General features: G+C 40.2%; 1 protein-coding gene and 1 pseudogene across 3 annotated transcripts in view; one reads left to right on the forward strand and one right to left on the reverse strand.

Annotated features, from left to right (window-relative positions):
- The window catches only part of FAF1 (Fas associated factor 1), a 389848-nt gene that overhangs the window by 95290 nt on the left and 274902 nt on the right, over positions 1–19656 (forward strand). For both annotated transcript variants that reach the window (XM_080652360.1, XM_080652361.1), the window contains one exon: positions 11064–11155. In XM_080652360.1, the coding sequence (XP_080508486.1) occupies positions 11064–11155 (92 nt within the window). The remainder of the gene's footprint in view (positions 1–11063; positions 11156–19656) is intronic.
- Positions 18467–19428, reverse strand: LOC308241462 (proteasome subunit alpha type-6-like; annotated as a pseudogene). The gene has a single exon. The product of its transcript is annotated as a proteasome subunit alpha type-6-like (transcript).

Genomic DNA, 19656 nt, shown 5'->3' on the forward strand with positions numbered 1-19656 from the left:
TGCAGGATCAGGCTGAAACCAGCCCTTCGACATCCCCCGAGGGGTCGCGGATTGCGAGAGAGTGCATGCCAGGCCGAGGGACCCCACCAGTGCATGATCAGGGCTTAGGAGGGACATGGGAGGTTGGCCAGCTGGAGAGGGGCTGCAGGAGGGCTCCAGGGCATGTCCGGCTCTTCTCTCTCAATCCCAATCAGCCGGACCCAGCAGCAAGCTAACCTACCAGTCAGAGTGTCTGCCCCGTGGTGGTCAGTGCACGTCATAGCAAGCAGTTGAGCAGCCTTAGCATACCATTAGCATATTACACTTTGATTGGTTGAATGGATGACTAGACGACCGGACACTTAGCATATTAAGCTTTTATTATACAGAATTCTTATTTGACACTGAACCAAAACTTGGCAAGAGGTAGTTGTTAAAGGTTAGTTGTAATGTATCATCTGAAACCATATCAATGTAGATACAGCATTCTGTTATTTATTTATTTATTTTTTATTTTTGTCTTATTTAAGAATCTTTGTCTTACTTTACAACAAGCAACCTACAGGGCTGCAGCTTCTAGCATTCTGTTATTTTAAAATCAAGTGGAATACCTTTACTTTAAGTGCATGATTTTGTAATATTATAAAATGGTCATTTGGAAAATATTGGTTCACTTTGTCATAAAGATCTACCAAATGTTGACATGTTTTTTTTTTTTTTTCATTTTCAGTCAATTTTTTTTTTTTTTTTTTTTTTTTTTTTTTCTGATGCATGTCACTAACCTGGTGACTGACTATGCCATAGGGGACCACAGTCAGTGAATAAGGGTAGCAGTTGCTCTTCGAGGTCTCTAGCACACTAAGGCAATAGATCAGTCAAATTTTTATTTTTAAATAGAAGCAGATCATTACAATTCAAGAAACTAATCTAAATATGTGCTTGACAATGAAGCACATCTGAGCATGGAGTGAAAAGTTTTCCAAAAAACCATCAAATGCATCATCTCCAAATACCAAGTAATAAATCACTTCCACAGGTCTTTTGTAGAGTGGAATCATAAACCAAAAACTGAAGATTTATCGCTGTGAAAACAAACCTGTAGTACAGTAGATGAATCTTGGGTATTAAGCATAATCAGTTGAATCAAGTTAAGTTGAAAATCTAATAAATCTGTGTGTGCGAGTGAGAAAGTCTGTAAGCCAGTTGACCCAAGAGCAACTGAGATATCTAACTATTCAGTGAGACTAGACATTATTTTAAACGTCCATTTTTGAAAGGCAATTAAAAATTACAATACCAACAGCCCACAAAACAAATTTTAAAAATTGTAGAAAGCAATGAAAACTACGTTCAAAGAGCTTTTTTCCCAGCTCAATTTCATCACCCCAAGGAGAAATAAAAAAGCATCCATGACTATCACAGATGAAAACAAAATGAATGTCATTGGAATCAGTTTCAAGGAATGCCAGGAATCTGTAAACTATACTTTTGAGAATCACTGCTCTAATTCAAAGCCCCCCCCCCCCCCCCCGCAATGTTTTAAAGAAGTCTCAAAAGACCTGATTGGTATGACACTTAAGGGCCATTTAAACACAAACCACTAAATGCGAACACTCATTAATGTACTTTTTATAAAGTCTGGAATTCAGTCAAAAACTGGTAGACATGAGAAATAAAATGTGACTCATAAACTGAAGAAAAATTAGAAATTAAAATCCTATCTAATAAAAGAATAATATGTAAATTAACCATCACTCCACTACACCCACAGGCCACGCCCACAGGCCAATCAGGAGCGAGTATGCAAATTAACCCAACCAAAATGTCTGTGGCCATGGAGAGAGCAGGAGGGAGGCTTGGGTTTCCTCAGCGATGGAGGAAGCCAAACTTTCCGCACACCCTGGCCAGCCCAGGCCTGCACTCCAGGCTACAAAGTTTCAATTATAGAAGATAAATAAATCCCAACAAAATGGCGGCAGCCATGGAGCTGGAGAGAGCAGGAGGCTAGGGTTGCCCCTGGCGATGGAGGAAGCAAAGCTTCTGAAGCCCTGGCCTGTCTTGGCCTCCACTTAAGGCTACAAAGTTTCAATTATAGAAGATAAATAAATCCCAACAGAAATGGCTGCTGCCACGGAGCGAGCAGAAGGCTTGGCTCCGCTCCAGGCTACAAAGTTTCATTTGTAGAAGATAAATAAATCCCAGATACCAGGGCCTCTGCTTGGGTCGCCAGGGGGGCGTGGCCAGCCTGAAAACTACCACAGGCCCCTCACCCAGGCTGCCCCACGCCCCAAGGGAACCCCCACCCTGATCCGGGACACCCTTCAGGGCAAACCAGCTGGCCCCCACCCGTGCACCAGGCCTCTATCCTATCTAATAAAAGAGTAATATGCAGATTGACCATTACTCCACACACAAGATGGCTGCCCCCATGTGGTCAAAGATCCTGCCCCCATGTGGACACAAGATGGCCACCACAAGATGGCCAGCAGGGGAGGGCAGTTGGGAGGGACCAGGCCTGCAAAGGAGGGCAGTTGGGGGCGATCAAGCCTGCAGGGGAGGGCAGTTAGGGGTGACCACGCTTGCAGGGGAGGGCAGTTAGGGGTAAACAGGCAGGCAGGGGAGCTGTTAGGCATCAATCAGGCTGCCGGGGAAGTGGTTAGGGGGTGATCAGGCTGGCAGGCAGAAGCGGTTATGGGCAATCAGGAAGGCAGGCAGGCGAGCAGTTGTGAGCCAGCAATCCTGGAGTGTGAGAGGGATGTCCAACTGCCCGTTTAGGCCCACAGGATCAGGCCTAAACGGGCAGTCGGACATCCCTCAAGGGGTCCCAGATTGGAGGGTGCAGGCTGGGCTGAGGGACACCCCCCCCCCCCCCGTGCATGAATTTCGTGCACCAGGCCTCTATTTACATCTATAAATGGCAAAAATAATGAAATTAGTGGAGGAAGATTTAAAAAGCAAGCTTTTCTAAATATGCTTATACATTTAAAGAAATTAAGAAATTAATGAAGAAAGAAATGAAAAAACAACCGAAGGACTTGTATGCACGCATATTAGCATAACCAATCGACACAGACACTGGGGCGGTGGGGGCTTGTCCAGGGTGGGAATGGCTGGGGAGTGGGGGGTCAATTGGGTAAAAAGGAGACATATGTAAAACTTTAGGCAATTAAAAAAAAAAACCCTGAAATTGAGGAAAGAAATGAAAAATATATTAAAAAAGAGCCAAATGAAAATATTAGAGCTAAAATATAAAATCTTTAATAAAAAATTTGCCCATTAGGATTTAACAGATTATATATCAGTAAATTTTAAGACATAGCACTAAAAACAATGCAAAGTGAAGTACATATAGCAGAAATATAGAGGAGGGTGATAAGAACAAAGCCTGAGTGACTTGTGGGGAAATATAAAGTGGTCTAATATATGTGTGATTAGAGTCCCAGAAACAGAGCGGCTTTTTGAAGGGGGGAATGTAAAAGAAATAATAGCACACAATTACCCAAATTTGATGAAAACTATAAACTCACAGATTTAAGAAGCTTATTAGTAACTCTAAGCAGGAGTAACTCAAAGGAAACCACTCCACAATAAAATTGCTGAAAATCAGTAGCAGAAAAAATTTTAAAGGAGTACCAGGTGAGGAAACAAAAATACATGTCATATAGGGAAAGAGACATCCTTTCTAATAAAAGAGTAATATGCAAATTGACTGTCACTCCAACACACAAGATTGCCACCCCCATGTGGGCACAAGATAGCCACCACAAGATGGCCAGCAGGGGATGGCAGTTGTAGGCGATCAGGCTAACAGGGGAGGGTAGTTGGGAGGGACCAGACCTGCAGGGGAGGGAAATTGAGGGGGAACAGGCCTGGAGGGGAGGGCAGTTGGGGGCAACCAGTCCTGAAGGGGAGGGAAGTTGTGGGGAGGACCAGGCCTGCAGGGGAGGGCAGTTGGGGGTGAGCAGGCCTGCAGGGGAGGGCAGTTGGGGGGGACCAGGCCTGTAGGAGAGGGCAGTTGGGAGAACCAGGCCTGTAGGAGAGGGCAGTTGGGGGAACCAGGCCTGCAGGGCAGGGCAGTTGGGATGGACCAGGCCTGCAGGGGAGGGCAGTCAGGGGCAATCGGGCCAGCAGGAGAGCAGTTAGGCTTCGATCAGGCTGGCAGGGCATTGGTTAGGCATCAATCAGGCTGGCAGGGGAGTGGTTAGGCATCATTCAGGCTGGCAGGGGAGTGGTTAGGGGGTGATCAGGCTGGCAGGCAGAAGCAGTTAGGGGCAATTAGGCAGGCAGGTAGGTGAGTGGTTGGGAGCCAACAGTCCTGGATTGTGAGAGGGCAGTCAGACATCCCTCGAGGGGTCCCAGATTGGAGAAGGTGCAGGCTGGGGCGAGGGGAAACCCCCATCCCCTGTGCACGAATTTTGTGCACCAGGCCTCTAGTTTAAAAATAATGACTATTGCCTTCTTCTCTGAATCAATGGGAGGCAGGAGAGGTGATATTTTTAAATACTAAAGGAATAAAATGTCAACCTGGAATGCTATATCTAACAAAAATGTCTTTCAGAAATGAAGAGTAAATAAAAATTTTTTTTTATCACATTCAAAAGCAGTAAGAAATGATAAAGGAAGTTTCTCAGGCTGGAAGAAATTGATACCAGCAGGAAAATTAGATTAACACAAATAAATGAAGAGCACCACAACTCCATTCATCCAGGGATGGACACTTGGGTTGTTTTGGCTATTACAGTTGACTAGAAGCCCAGTGCATGATATTCATGCACTTGGTGGGGGGGGGGGGTAGCAGTCCCCTCAGCCTGGCCTGTGCCCTCTTGCAGTTCAGGAGCCCTCAGTGGATGTCGGAAATCTTTAGTGTTGCCCTGAAGGTGGTAGAGGCTCCCACCACTGCCGCTGAGCTCACCAGCCTTGAGCCCGACTTCTGGCTGAGTGGCACTTGCCCTGTGGGAACGCAATGACCACCAGGGGGCAGCTCCTGCATTGAGCGTTTGCCCCTTGGTGGTCAGTGTGTATCATAGCAACTGGTTGTTCCACCGTTCAGTCAATTTGCATATTAGCCTTTTATCATATACTAGAGGCCCAGTGCACAAAATTCGTGCACTCAGGAGTGGGGTACCTCAGCCCGGCCTGCACCGTCTCGTAGTCCGGGAGCCCTCGGGGGGGGGGGGGGCGGGCCTAAGATGTCAGTTGGACATCCTTAGTACTGCCACGGAGGCGGGAGAGGCTCCTGCCACCACCGCTCTGCTCACCAGCCTTGAGCCTGGCTTCTGGCTGAGTGGTGCTCTCCCTGTGCGAGTACACTGACCACCAGGGGGCAGCTCTTGTGTTGAGTGTCTCCCTGTTGGTCAGTGCATGTCATAGCAACTGGTTGTTCCATCGTTCAGTTGATTTGCATATTAGCCTTTTATTATATAGGATGCTGCTGCTGTGAACATGGGGGTACTTCAACCTAGTGTTTTTTTTGTTTTGTTTTTAAATATATCTTTATTGATTTCAGAGAGGAAGGGAGAGGGAAAGAGAGATAGAAACATCAATGATGAGAGAGAATCTTTGATTGGCTGCCTCCTACACGTCCCCCAATGGGGATCAAGCCTGAAACCTAGGCATGTGCCCTTGACTGGAATCGAACCTGGGATCCTTCAGTCCACAGGCTGATGCTCTATTCACTAAGCCAAACCAGCCAGGGCTCAACCTAGTGTTTTTGTTTCCTTCAGATATATTCCCAGAAGTGGAATTGCTAGACCATATGGTAGTTCTGTTTTTAATCTTTTGAGAAAACTCCATAGTGTTTTTCATAGTTAATATACCAATATACAATTCCACCAGCAGTGCATAAAGGTTCACTTTTTCCCATGTCCTCCTCGCTCTTTTTTTTTTTTAAAAAATAAATCTTCATTGTTCAGATTATTACAGTTATTCCTCTTTTCCCCCCAATAGCTCCCCTCTTCACGGTTCCCACCCCCTACCCTTACCCCCCCACTGTCCTCGTCCCTAGGTGTACAGTTTTTGTCCAGTCTCTTCCTGCATCCCCCATACCCCTTTCCCACCTGAGATTTGTCAGTCCACTCTCTTTCTATGCCCCTGATTCTATTATATTCACCATTTTATTCTGTTGGTCAGATTTTTTATTCATTTGATTTTTAGTTTCACTTGTTGATAGATATGTATTTGTTGTCATTTTGTTGATCATAATTTTTAACTTTACCTTTTTCTTCTTCCTCTTCTTAAAGAATACCCTTCAGCATTTCATATAATACTAATTTGACGGTGATGAACTCCTTTAGCTTTTTCTTATTTGTGAACCTCTTTATCTGACCTTCAATTCTAAATGATAGCTTTGCTGGGTAGAGTAATCTTGGTTGTAGGTTGTTACTATTTCATCACTTAGAATATTTCTTGCCTCCCTTCTGGCCTGCATAGTTTCTGTTGAGAAATCAGCTTGTAGGTAACTAACTGTTTTTCTCTTGCTGCTTTTAATATTCTCTCTTTGTCTTTTGCTCTTGGCATTTTAATTATGATGTGTATTGGTGTGGTCCTCTTTGGATTCCTTTTGTTTGGGGTTCTGTGCGCTTCCTGGACTTGTAAGTCTATTTCTTTCACCAGGTAGTGGAAGTTTTCGGTCATTATTTCTTCAGATAGGTTTTCAGTATCTTGCTCTCTTTCTTCTCCTGGCACCCCCATAATTCTGATGTTGGTACGCTTGAAGTTGTTGCAGAGGCTCCTTGCACTATCTTCATATTTTTGGGTTCTTTTTTCTTTTTTCTTTTATGGTTGGGTGTTTTTTGCTTCTTCATATTTCAAATCTTTGACTTGATTCTTGGGATCTTCTAGTCTGCTGTTGGATCTCTGTATATTATTCTTTATTTCAGTCAGTGTATGCTTAATTTCTAATTGGTCCTTATTCATATCCTTGAGGGTCTCACCATATTTCTCAGAGGTTTCTAGAAAATTCTTGAAAAACCTTATAACTGTGGTTTTGAACTCTATATCCAGTAGTTTGCTTTCCTCCATTTCTGTCATTTGTGACCTGTTTCTTTGTCTCCATATTTTGGCTGCTTCCCTGTGTTCATAGAGTAGCTTTGTGTGCTAGGTGTCTTATAGGGCCCAGTGGCTCAGCCTCCCTAATTACGTAAGGTGGACACTCTTGGTGCACCCCTTTGTGGGCTGTGTGCACAGTCTTGTTGTAGTTAAGTCTTGATTGTTGTTGGTATCACTGGGAGGAGTTGACCTCCAGGCCACTTGCCTGTGAGGACCAGTTGTGTCTAGAATGGGAGAAATGCTATGTTGGAGACACCCTTATGGGGCAAGACTTGCTTCAGTGGGGCTTTGGCACTCACTGAATTTGCCCCCTGAGTGTGTCTCTTACGGATGTGAAGAGTTGTAGTCTGGGGTCTCACTCTGACCACTGGGTACACTGGCTCTTGGATCTCCAAGGAGGTGCAAAGTCAGCGACTTTCTGAAGCCACCCAGCAGGAGCTACAGAGAGATCTTCAGATTCCTCCTCTTTGTTTTGGGTTTGGAGGTGCCCATATAAAGCCCATCTGTGAAGCAATGCAAGCTGCTGTGGAGCCTTGGGCCTTCTTTTGGCGGCTCTAGGGTTCTCTGACCCAGCTGCCGTTTGTTATATTTAGATTGCAAAAGGCCAGGCCATTCATATGCAAAAGCGTCTGTGCACAGCTTGGGTGGGGTTGTAAATTGGGTAGGGCAGGGTCTCAGGGTATCACCAGGGTGGAGCAAACAGCAATGGCTGCCCGTCAGCCCTGCCCCAAAGAGGACCCCGGTTCTCTGTGTCCCGCGGCACTGTGCAGGAACAATGATCGCTGCTAACACCTCTGAGAGAAAGCCCCCCCCTTATGTTCCGGCCAGATGCCAGACAGTCCAGTTTCTCCCCGTATGAGTCTGGGTCCCCAGAATCTCACCCGGAACTGGAGTTCAGAGCAGTCGGCAGCTTGTATCTCCCTCCCGATTGAAAAAGACAACAGTGTACTCAGTTGCCAGCCCCTTTTGTGCGCGCACGCCTCCCTACCTCACCTCCGCACTTCCTACTGGACTCAATTCGCTTTTCTCTTTCCTTCTAGTTCTAGAATTTCCACTCAGCCAGCCTTCCTGTGGTTCTGGATGATATTCATTTTGTCTTTTAGTTGTAGTTTTGATATGGTTGTGCTCGGCAGTAATTTCAGGTGTTTACCTATGCTGCCATCTTAGTTGTTCTCTCCTCCTCTCTTTATCTCTTGTCTTATTGAAGGTAGCTATTTTAGCAAGTATGAGGGGATATCTCATTGTGGTTTTGATTTGCATTTCTCTAATGATTAGTGATGTCGACACCTTCTTGTGTACTTGTTGGCCATTTGTATATCTTCTCTAAGAAAATATGCAGGTCCTTTGCCCATTTTAAAATTAGATTATTTCTTGTTTTTGCTATTGAGTTGTTATGAGTTCTTTATATATTTTGCATATTAATCCCATGCCAGATAAATATTGTGCAAATCAATGGACTGTCCTTGATGACATCAGCATATCTTCATAATTTACCAAGTAATGTATGAGGCTACCATAGTGGCCATGCCATTTTGTATTAAGGTCTTTGGAGCCAGGCAGATCCAGATATGAATTCTTTTTCTGAAACTTGCTGCATTCTAGCACTTACCTGCCCAAAATTATTTTGGTATCTTTGAAACAATTACTATTGTTTATTAAAAACCTGTAGTGGTCAAGTACTGTGTTATTACCTTAATATGTATTTCCTTACTCAATACAACTCAAAATAATGAACATTTTTTGAGACCCTTGTATATATTGAATACATTCTAATACACAATATTTTTCATGCCGTATGTCATTTAATACAGCAACCCAGTGTTGTTAGTCCTATAATTATCATCCCACTATACAGAAGAAGGAATTGAAAACAATAGAGAATAATTTTTAAAATGAGGAACTCAGGTTGCTGTCATGATTCTGCTCTTGTTTTCTGTTTCTCTCTACTTGTGGTACAAAATGCTATTTGTTTTATATAGTCTTTGTTCCACCAACTGGCTGCAAAGAGTAACTGGGACTTTAACTGAAAATCTCTTTTTGTTTGTCCTTTAAGAAACTTCTTTTAGGTTATGGATGATAAGAGTGTCTCCAAGAATCTGAAGGGGTGGTGTCAAGTGAAGATAGGTATCTAAGACAAGTATAGTTCTAGAAATACAACTTAGCCACATGCGAAAAGGTGATATTTATATGTGTTTGATATAAAAAAGTATGGCTTACCTTTCTACCATTTCTGTAAACAGAACAATCTTTTGTCAGCAGTGACATTTTTGAAGGCCGGAGTTCATAAAAATTTATGCTTCTGAAGTATTGAACCAGAATTATTTTTATTATATTTAATAACTATTCCAAAGTGCCTATATGGGAATTTTCTTTAAGAAAGTACAAAAATGTCACTAAGTCCATGAAGGGTTTATTTGTAGCATTCCTTACTTAGGCAGCTGTGTTTCCATAGAACTTATGTAACATAAGCTTTTCCCCCTCTTCTATTACTTTATCCTCTTTTAATATATGGAATGGAATTATTTTCTTCTTTAAATACATAACAGTTTTTTCAGTATTCAATCACTTATAATTGGAATTGAATTATGTGTTAATCTAAAATTATAGACCAGCACCAACATAATAAAAGCAGATGTATGAAATATTTGTACATTTTGATTCAACAATCTGTTTAATAAACTTTAGTGCCAGAAATTAACTGATTGATTTATAAGTAGACTTGATTCCTGATAAAAATTTATGGAGCACTGGGGAAATTGTGATTCCTTACTATTTCTCATTAGAATCATTTTTATTATTGCCTTTATACCTTTCAGTCTTTGTCTTTACAAAACTGAATATCTTTGCCTTCGGTTTGGCTCTTTCACAATCCAGTTATACTTAAAGCTTGGTTTAAACCCAGTTTTTCTTCAAGCTGGGTTTAAGTCTCATCTCTCTCACAAAGCTTTCCCTGTTTGACCCACCATGTTTTTGTTTCCTTTTCTGAAATTCTGTTGCTTTTCTCTTTAACAGTTGCTGTTCTAGATTATTGGCTTTTTTTCAGCTACTTTTTTCCCCCCTAAAATATGTTTTTATTGATTTTAGAGAGAGGAGGGTAGAGGGATAGAGAGATAGAAACATTGATCTGCTACCTCTGCACACCCCACACTAGGTGTGGAGCCCACAATCCAGGCATGTGCGCCGACTGGAAATTGAACTGGGGACCTCTTAGTTCATGGGTCGGTGCTCAACCACTGAGCCACACCAGCCAGGCTTAGCTACTTTTATTGGGGTTATTTTCTATCATGCTTGGACCCTAGAGGTAGAGAAGATAGGCATAATTATTCCCTCTTTTATAGATGGAAAAACTAAGAATAGACAAGTTATTTGATTTTTTTCAAGATGAAACTTCAACCCAAATCTTCCTTCAGAAATTTGCTTTTCCTATAATGATTCAGGTTTTATTTATTTTATTTTTAAAATATATATATTTTTTATTGATTTCAGAGAGGAAGGAAGAAGGAGAGAGAGATAGAAACATCAGTGATGAGAGAGAATCATTGATTGGCTGCCTCCTGCATGCACCCTACTGGGGATCGAGTCTGCAACCCAGGCATGTGCACTTGGCTGGAATCGAACCTGGGACCCTTCTGTCTGCTCTATCCATTGAGCCAAGCTGGCTAGGGCAATGACTCGGGTTTTATACTCTACCTGCTACTCCTACCATATGCTGAACATAAATCGGTATTGTCCGTTGATTGGTTTAAAATAGATTGTTTCTCTTCAAACCTTTAATCACTGATGTCGATATCTTTAAAAAAGATATGCAATTAATTAACTACCTAATGGATTAATTGTGGAGTCTTTTCTCTTAACTGATATTGAAGCCTGAGTTCTTCAAAGGGCTACATGTTGTTGATCAAGATTTGAAGCTTGGATTATTGAAATTTTTTTTATTCACTCATCAGATATGTCTAACATGAATGCTAGCCCTGGATATGACCAAGTGTTGATTGCATTAATTTGAAGTAATATTCAGTCTCTTCTTCTTTATACAGGAGAGATTAAACAGATTCTAGAAAATGAACTCCAGATACCTGTGTCTAAAATGCTGTTAAAAGGCTGGAAGACTGGAGATGTGGAAGACAGTGTGAGTTTCTTATTTATTTATTTGTTATTTTTTAATTACAGTTCACATTCCATGTCATTCTGTAATAGTTTAAAGTATACAGCATTATGGTTATCATATCCTTTACTAAGTGGTCCTGCGATATTTCAAGTATCTACCTGGCCCCATTCATTGTGAGTTTCTTAAATTGCCAGTTATATAGTTGACTAAGTAATGTATAAAAAATGGTTTTTATTGATATTGTTACATAAGAAGTAGATTTGGTAATAACTTAGTTTAAGAAATTAGCAAACAATGTTTGCCAAGCTAACACATTTTTATAGTAAACCAACAGTTTTAATGGAGTTCAATATATAAATGAAACACTATGTGGCATGTTTTTCTCATTTCTTTTTTTTAAATTTCTTTATTGATTTTTTACAGAGAGGAAGGGAGAGGGATAGAGAGTTAGAAACATCGATGAGACAGAAACATCAATCAGCTGCCTCCTGCACCCCCGCACTGGGGATGTGCCCGCAACCAAGGTACATGCCCCTGACCGGAATCAAACCTGGGACCCTTCAGTCCGCAGGCCGATGCTCTATCCACTGAGCCAAACCAGTTAGGGCTGTTTTTCTCATTTCTAACTATTTTATAGCAGTTAGTTTGATACTTTTTTTTTTTAGAATCTTTACCTTTTTCTCAAATCTCATAGGGTGCCAGTAAGTGCTCTGAAATAATAATTTACTGAACAATTACGTATTGGCCTGAAAGAAGTCATACATGGTGTATATATGTATGCCAAGTATTGATTATAAAACAAAGATAATAGGAATTGTGAAAATTTTAAATGGTAGGAATATTTCTTTTTTGTTGTTTATTTGGATAGTGGCGGGGGAAAGGAATGAATGATATTTAAAGATTTCTAAAAAGTGTTGCAATTGCCCTAGCTGGTGTGGGTCAGTTGGTTGGGCATTGCCCCATGCACTGAATGAGTGCTGGTTTGATTCCAAGTCAGGGCACATGCCAGGTTGCTGGCTTGATTCCTGATAGGGGGCATGTCAGAGGCAGCCGATGATCAATGTTTCTCTCTCTTCCTCTATCTTCCCCTCTCTCTTAAAATCAATAAAAATATATATTTTTAAAAGGTGTTGTAATTTTATTGTAGTAGTTGCTATTTTTAAAGATCCAGTAGCAGCCTTAGGCATAAAATATTTCACACACTTTTCCTTTTTCTGACAGAGCGAGTGAAGAGGGATTGAAAGAAATGAGTTAACCCTGAAGTTTTAGATATTTAAAGTGGAAATAATTGTCCATTTTTCAAACAATTTACTGAGCTGATATTTCAGTATCCAGGCACAAACTTACAATCTTCAACTTTTGGTTCATTTCTTGTCAATGGCTTCTGATAGACATTGTGGTTATAAATATTTATATACGAGTTCACTTGATATATGGAGATTTTGCATATTTCAAGATATTTACAGGAATTTCATGTTGGCAATATATTTATAAATTTAGGTACCAAGTTAGTGACATACTATATTAGGGGTCAGCAAACTTTTTCTGTACCATCAGGTAGTAAAAATTTTAGGCATGACTGTGTTCTAATAAGTCTTTATTTATGGACACAGAAATTTGAAATTTATATAAGTTCACATGTCATGAAATACTCTTCTTTTGAATTTTCTTCAACCATTTAAAAATGTAAAAACCATTATTAACTCACTGGCCGTACAAAAACAAGCAGTGGGCCAGATTTGTCTCAGAGGCCATTCTTTGACTGTGGTGCTGTGTGACTATTCTAATTGAAACGTATATTAAAAAAAATAAAGTAGCCGAAACCGGTTTGGCTCAGTGGATAGAGCGTCGGCCTGCGGACTGAAGGATCCCGGGTTCGATTCCGGTCAAGGGCATGTACCTTGGTTGTGGGCACATCCCCAGTGGGAGGTGTGCAGGAGGCAGCTGATCGATGTTTCTCTCTCATCGATGTTTCTAGCTCTCTATCCCTCTCCCTTCCTCTCTGTAAAGTATCAATAAAATATATTAAAAAAAAAGAAAAAAAATAAAGTGCTGACTGAGATGTGGAAATAATTAGGCAAAAATAAAACGACAAATGCATTAGTTTGCATAGCTATATCATTTATTCATTCATTTATTAATCAGTCTTACATGCTATTTTTAGTAGTTTGTGAAGAGAAAGGCAATCGTTTTGCAAATGTCCTTAAAGCTATGTGTTCTCATATTTGAACATAGTCTTTGTTACCAATAAAATTTTCATTTACTTATGTCTATGTACGCTTTTCACTAGGTGATTTCTGCTATTCCTATGACATTAATTTTCTAATTGCTCCCAAATTTTTATTTCCAGGTTATACTTCTATGACTTTCCATATCCAAATTGGTAATTCACTCTTTTAATTACATACTTTATTGACATCTTTAACTTAACATGTTTAAAATGGTGCTCTTAATTTTCCTTCCCTGCCATTTCAACTGTCTTCTCTAATAAATGGTAGCACTATATAGCCACTGTTAAATAAAAAAAGTTTGGGCATCAGTCTTTTTCCATTTAAAACAACACCTGATCCTTTGGTATGCCCTGTAGAGTCTACCTCCAAAATATATCTTAATCATGGGCACTTTCCAGTATTTTTATTGCACTTCCTAATCCAGGCCGTTACCATCTCTTGCCAAGATCAATGTAATAGCTTCATTATTGTCTTCCCAACTTCCTTTCTTTGATTCTTCCAGTGTACTAGTGTTCTTCCCACAGTAGCCAGCCAGAATGGTCTTTTAAAAACATAAATCGAATAACTCTCAATGTTATAACTCCCTTGTTATAACATTGCTTTTTATTGCTCTGTGAATAAAATTTCAGCTATTCACCCTAGTTTAAAAGGCATTGCATTGTATTGCCCTGGCCGGTGTGGCTCATCCAGTGAACTGAAAGTTCACCGGTCAGGGTGCAAACAGGAGTCAACCCATCGATGTTTCTGTCTCGCACTGATATTTCTCTCTCCCTCTCCCTTCCTCTCTCTCTAAAATCAATAAAAATATATTTGTTTTAAAAAGACATGGTGTTATTTACCTTCTATAACTTCTCCACTGCAACTTCATCTTTAGCCTTTCCTACCTTCACTTTTCATGCTGTAGTGATGTAAATTTCCTTTTAATTCTTCTAATAGGTTTAAACTCTTTATATCTTTACCTGACAGATGCTATTCAGCTGCCTGGAATGCTTTACCCTTAATTCTTCACATGATGGCTCTCTTTCACACTAAAAGTCTCAGCCTAAATATTACTTTATTTAACAGAGTTTTGTATACAGTGTGGCTCTCATCTCAGCATTCTTCATCACAACCCCATGAGCAGAGGGGCCATGTCTGTTTCTTTCATATTGTATATCCAGTGCCTGGTATAATAAATATCAAGCAAATGTTCATGGAATAAATGAATAAATAACTTAAAGGAGAGTATCCATTTACTTAGTCATACCATATGTGGTTTGAGGGGGAAGATTTAGTGGAAAATTTTTGGATGATGTCATGGTAAAAGGATAATAATAACTTGGTTTAATCTAATCATTTTTCAATAACCACAAAATAAAATAATGAAGGTTGAAGTAAAAATAACTTTCCTATGTTTATATGTATGTTTTTTGTTTGTTTTCCTGTTAACTATTAGCAATAACAGATCAGTTTCAAAAGGACTCACACATATTTGACATAAAGGTCAGAACTTAAGGCTACTACAGTGTTTTTTTTTTCAATCCATGGCAGGATGTAAAGTTAATTGAGTGGCTTATAGCCAGACTGGGGGAAAATAGAATAGAAGTTGTCAGAGTGTATTGCAAATAATAAGATTATTTCTTTTTGTTCAACACATAATTATTATGAGTCAAGAGTAAATCCTAATGCCTTTGGAGTAGGTCTGTGCACTTAGTAAGAAGGGCCCTCTTGTGGAGAGGTCAAGAATGAGTTCCTTATGTTCTATGCCTGGCTAAGATCAGCTTTCCCCAGGTTTCTCTACTTCCATCTGCAAGGTTAAGAGGAATTCCTAGACATCAACTCCATCTTGCTTTCCAACACATTCAGCCTTGAGATTATTATTTGTTTTGATTCAACCAGGACCAATTTCATTATGCCTTTTCCCACTGTTTATGCCAGTTACTACTGCAAGGAGTCTTAAGATCCCATGTCACCCCTCACTCAGATCTCCAATCTCTGCACAGCCCATGTCTCTCTATTCTTTGTCCTATTAAATGCCCAAGACCTGTGTGCTATGACCTGTGGAACTAACTCATGATTAGCGAAATTCCTCATTGTCAACCTCTTTTCTAAACTTTCCCTTCTCCATCTTTCTCTGACTGAAGTCTATAGTCCTGAGAACACTGTTTCTCTGAAGCATTCTCAGTGTTAATTGCTTTTCTTTAGTATAAATTATACCACTGGATTAACTGGTAAAATATATAGTAGTCCCTCCTTATTAGTGGTTTTGCTTTCTGTAATTTCAATTACCCAGGGTGAGCTGTGGTCCAAATATATTAACGGAAAATTCCAGAAATAAACAATTCATACGTATGATGTATAAGAGAAAACATAGTACATTTAGGGTTCAGTACTGTCTGCAGTTTTGACATCCACTGGGGGTTTTGGAACCTATCCCCCATGGATAAGGGGGAACTACTATATGTCCTCATTTTCCTCATTTCCACTTTCATACCTTAATTAATACTTCTTCTTTAAAAAGTTTCAGCTTTGAATTTCATGTCAAAAAATTATATCACGTACTTGTTGAGACCATTTCCCTCATTTTTTGTTCAATTTTAATTTCTGGCTTATAGTTGCTCTCTGTCCTAATTCTTAGTAATTTAAATATCTTTGTAAGTGATTCTTCCAACACCTTGGTTTCCTAGTTCCTTGAACTTCTTTTCTATAAAGATCTTTTTATTTATCCTATATCAGCCATATCTTTCCATGGGCTTATCATTTAATTACAACAATTCTCAAATCTTAATTTCAAGCTTCCATTTCCTTCTCACTCTCTCTTATGTCCCTAGCTCACTTCCTTTAGTATCCTAACACCAACAATCCTTCAACCTCATTCATATTTCCAATTCATTGTTTGTACTATCTTTACATGATCATTATATTTTTCATTCCCTCTCCTCCTTTTTTACAGTGGGTTAAATCCCATGGTCAGTCTTATAATCACTTGCTTATAGGTTCTTGCTTCAAGGATCTTGCTTGACAAAAATCCTTATCTTGGACAAGTCCAACATTTTCTGTTCTGTGTCTCATAAATAAATGTGACTGGAGATAATCATCATTCTGATTGATGTATCTTTAAATTTATGACTATGATCTTCAGAGGGCCCCTTAATGCTGCTAGGCAGTCATAGTATATTCTCCTAATGGCTATTTTATATTTATCCTCTCCCCAGACCTTTAAAACACCTTTCTCCCATTCCCACTCTCCCATTCTCACTTTCTATTTTGTGAAATAGAAAATACAGGCAATCTCAAGAGAATTTTCACAAGCTCCCAACTTGGTGTCTTTTTACTTACTTTTTTCAGTGATTTCCAACTTTTTTCATCTTATGGAACATATAAACTAATTACCAAAATTCTGCAGCACACACACAAAAAATATTTTTGGCCAATCTAACAAAAATAAGGTATAATTTTGATTTACAGAAATAAATAATAATAGTAATTACCTACCTTTTTTGCTCCAAAGTGACTTTTTAAAGAATCAGGTGCCTATACTTATATATAAGGATTTCTGGTATCAAGAATTAACCAGACACAACCGTATTATGTGGACATGACCAATAAGATGTAACTCTATTATATGACCTACATATTTATGGTTCAAGACAGGACATTCACACTGGATAGCTATTGTTGTGTTGGCTATTGTCATTTAAAAAAATATATATATTTATTGATTTCAGAGAGGAAGAAAGAGGGAGAGAGAAATAGAAACATCAATGATGAGAATCATTGATCTGCTGCCTCCTGCATGCCTCACACTGGGAATCGAGCCCGCAATCTGGGCATATGCCCTGACCGGGAATCGAGCCATTACCTCCAGGTTCATGGGCTGACACTCAACCACTGAGCCACACAAGCCGGGCTGTTGTCATTTTCTTATTTGGTAATCTAAGATGTCAGTGCCCCTGACTAAATAAGTCAGGTATTGCATATTTTAAAAATTCTTGCAGTACACCACTTGAAAATTACTGCTCTACATGGCCTCTTCAATCTCTTAAGATCAAACCTCCATATTTGCTTTGGATACATTCTGTATCCCTTCTGGCCTATTCAAGGAGTTCACTCTTCCCTGTCTTTCCTGCATTATCAATATTTTCCTCCACAAATATTCAAACATGATGTTATTGCTTCCATTTTTCTCTTGATCCCATCTCTTCTTTCAGAAATCACTTTATTTCTCTAGTCCCCTTGATAACAAAACTTCCCCCAAAGAGTTGTCTATATTTGTTGTTTCTAATTCCTTTTTTCTCATTTCTCTTGAGCCCAGTCTAAGCAGATAGCTGCTAGTGCTCTTGTCAGTAATACCAGTGATCACACTACTAAATTCAGTGGTGATCTTACCCAGTGTCAGCTTTTAAGTATCATCCATATGCACTATTAGTTTGATATCTCTAATTTATATCTCCATTCCAGACCTATTCCCTGAATTCCAGGTTGATATATTCAGCTGCTTACTTATCTTCTCCACTTGCATGTCTAATACAATTTTCAAACCTCCATGCCCTAAAGGGAAGTCCTCTGATGCAGTCTTCCCCATTTCAATTGATGACAACTTTTTTCTTCCAATATATCATTCTAATATCTTTTAGTTCATTATTGATTCCTTTCTGTCATAACCCATCTCCAGTTTGTCAGGAAATCCTTTTGGTGCTATCCTCAAAATATATCCAGAATCCAACTATCTTGTATCATTTATACTACAACACACTGGCATAAGCCATCATCAGCCTTATCTTAGTACTAGAGGCCCAGTACATGACATTCGTGCACTGGGGAGGAGAGGAGGGTCCCTTAGCCCGGCTTGTGCCCTCTCACAGTCTGGCTGGGACCCCTCAGGGGATGTCCGCCTGCCACAGAGGCTAGAGAGGCCCCCCCCATGGCTGCTGCACTCACCAGCAGTGAGCCCCACTCAGCAGCACTCCCCCTGTGGGAGTGCACTGACCACCAGGGGGCAGCTTCTGCATTGAGTGTCATAGTGACCGGTTGATTTGCATATTAGGGTTTTATTATATAGGATAGCCTCCTCTGTGCTTCTGCCCTCCTCTGTCAATATCTTTTTTTTTTTTTTTTTTTTCCAAAAGCACTGTTTTTATTTATATAGAGCCCTAACCACTTCAGTGGCAGGAGGAGTGGGAGAGGTTCCTTTTTCAATCCAAAGGCCTCCATAATGTTCATCTGTTGTTACCAAACACACTGGCAAGTGGCGTAATGGATTTGGTAAACTGACTACAATGTTTAGTCTCTCTCTGCTAGAGCAACAAGATGAGTGTCAATCTCTGCTTCTGTAAGAATCCTGAATTTAGGATTTTCAACTGTAACTACTCCAACTTCTATTTCTGAAGGTTTGAAATCAATTGATAGAACAGTAGACAGGCAGGTAATCGCAGTTTCCACTGTCTGTTCAAATGTCCAATCAAATTTCTTCTTCACTTTTTTTTCAAGAAAGCTGGTTGACTCAGTTTGTTTAACGCCTGCTGCAGTGGCTTTAAACCCACAGTAGTAACCTGCAGGATCACACTTGTACACCTGAGGGCCTTGTTCTTCATCTATACCAATTAAAATCATACAACAACCAAGGGGCCTCATTTCAGCATTCTGTGTGTACACCTGAGAAATATCAGCAATTCTTTTACACAGCATGTCCACAGGAATCTCATAGCCATACTTGTATTTCCAATTAGCTGCCTCATAGCGTGCCCTCTGTACCTGGGACCTGCTGTCAGCTGTCATTCCTGTCATCACACAGCCAATGTTTTCGGTTATCTTGAATAAGTGAGTCACTTATCCAATAATTTGTGAGGTACTTTCTTCTGTGTGACAATTACTGCATAGTCTTTCCCTCTGACAGCTACTGATGTAAGGCCACCCTGGTTAATAGCCTTAAAAGCATATTCTACTTGGTAAAGCCGGCCCTCGGGTGAAAAAATGGTAATGTGGCTGTCAAAACCAGCGCTGGAACCACGGGACATGTTGAAGCAGCCACTACTTCAAGAACGGTCTCTGGGCTTGGTAGCTCCCAAACCAGGCGTACAAACCCCTCCGGAAGCCGCAGCGACTCTGTCAATATCTTTTCCATCTACTTTTCAACATAGCTGACAAAGTGATCTTTTTTATTTTTTGTTAATCCTTACCCGAGAATATTTTTCCATTGATTTTTAGAGAGAGTGGAAGGGAGGGGGGAAAGACACAGAGAGAGAAACATCAATATGACATATTGATTATTTGCCTCCCGCGCGCTCTTCTACCAGGGCCAGGGATTGAGCC

This window comes from Plecotus auritus, assembly GCF_963455305.1.
Source record: "Plecotus auritus genome assembly, chromosome: 2".
NCBI classification, from domain to species: domain Eukaryota; kingdom Metazoa; phylum Chordata; class Mammalia; order Chiroptera; family Vespertilionidae; genus Plecotus; species Plecotus auritus.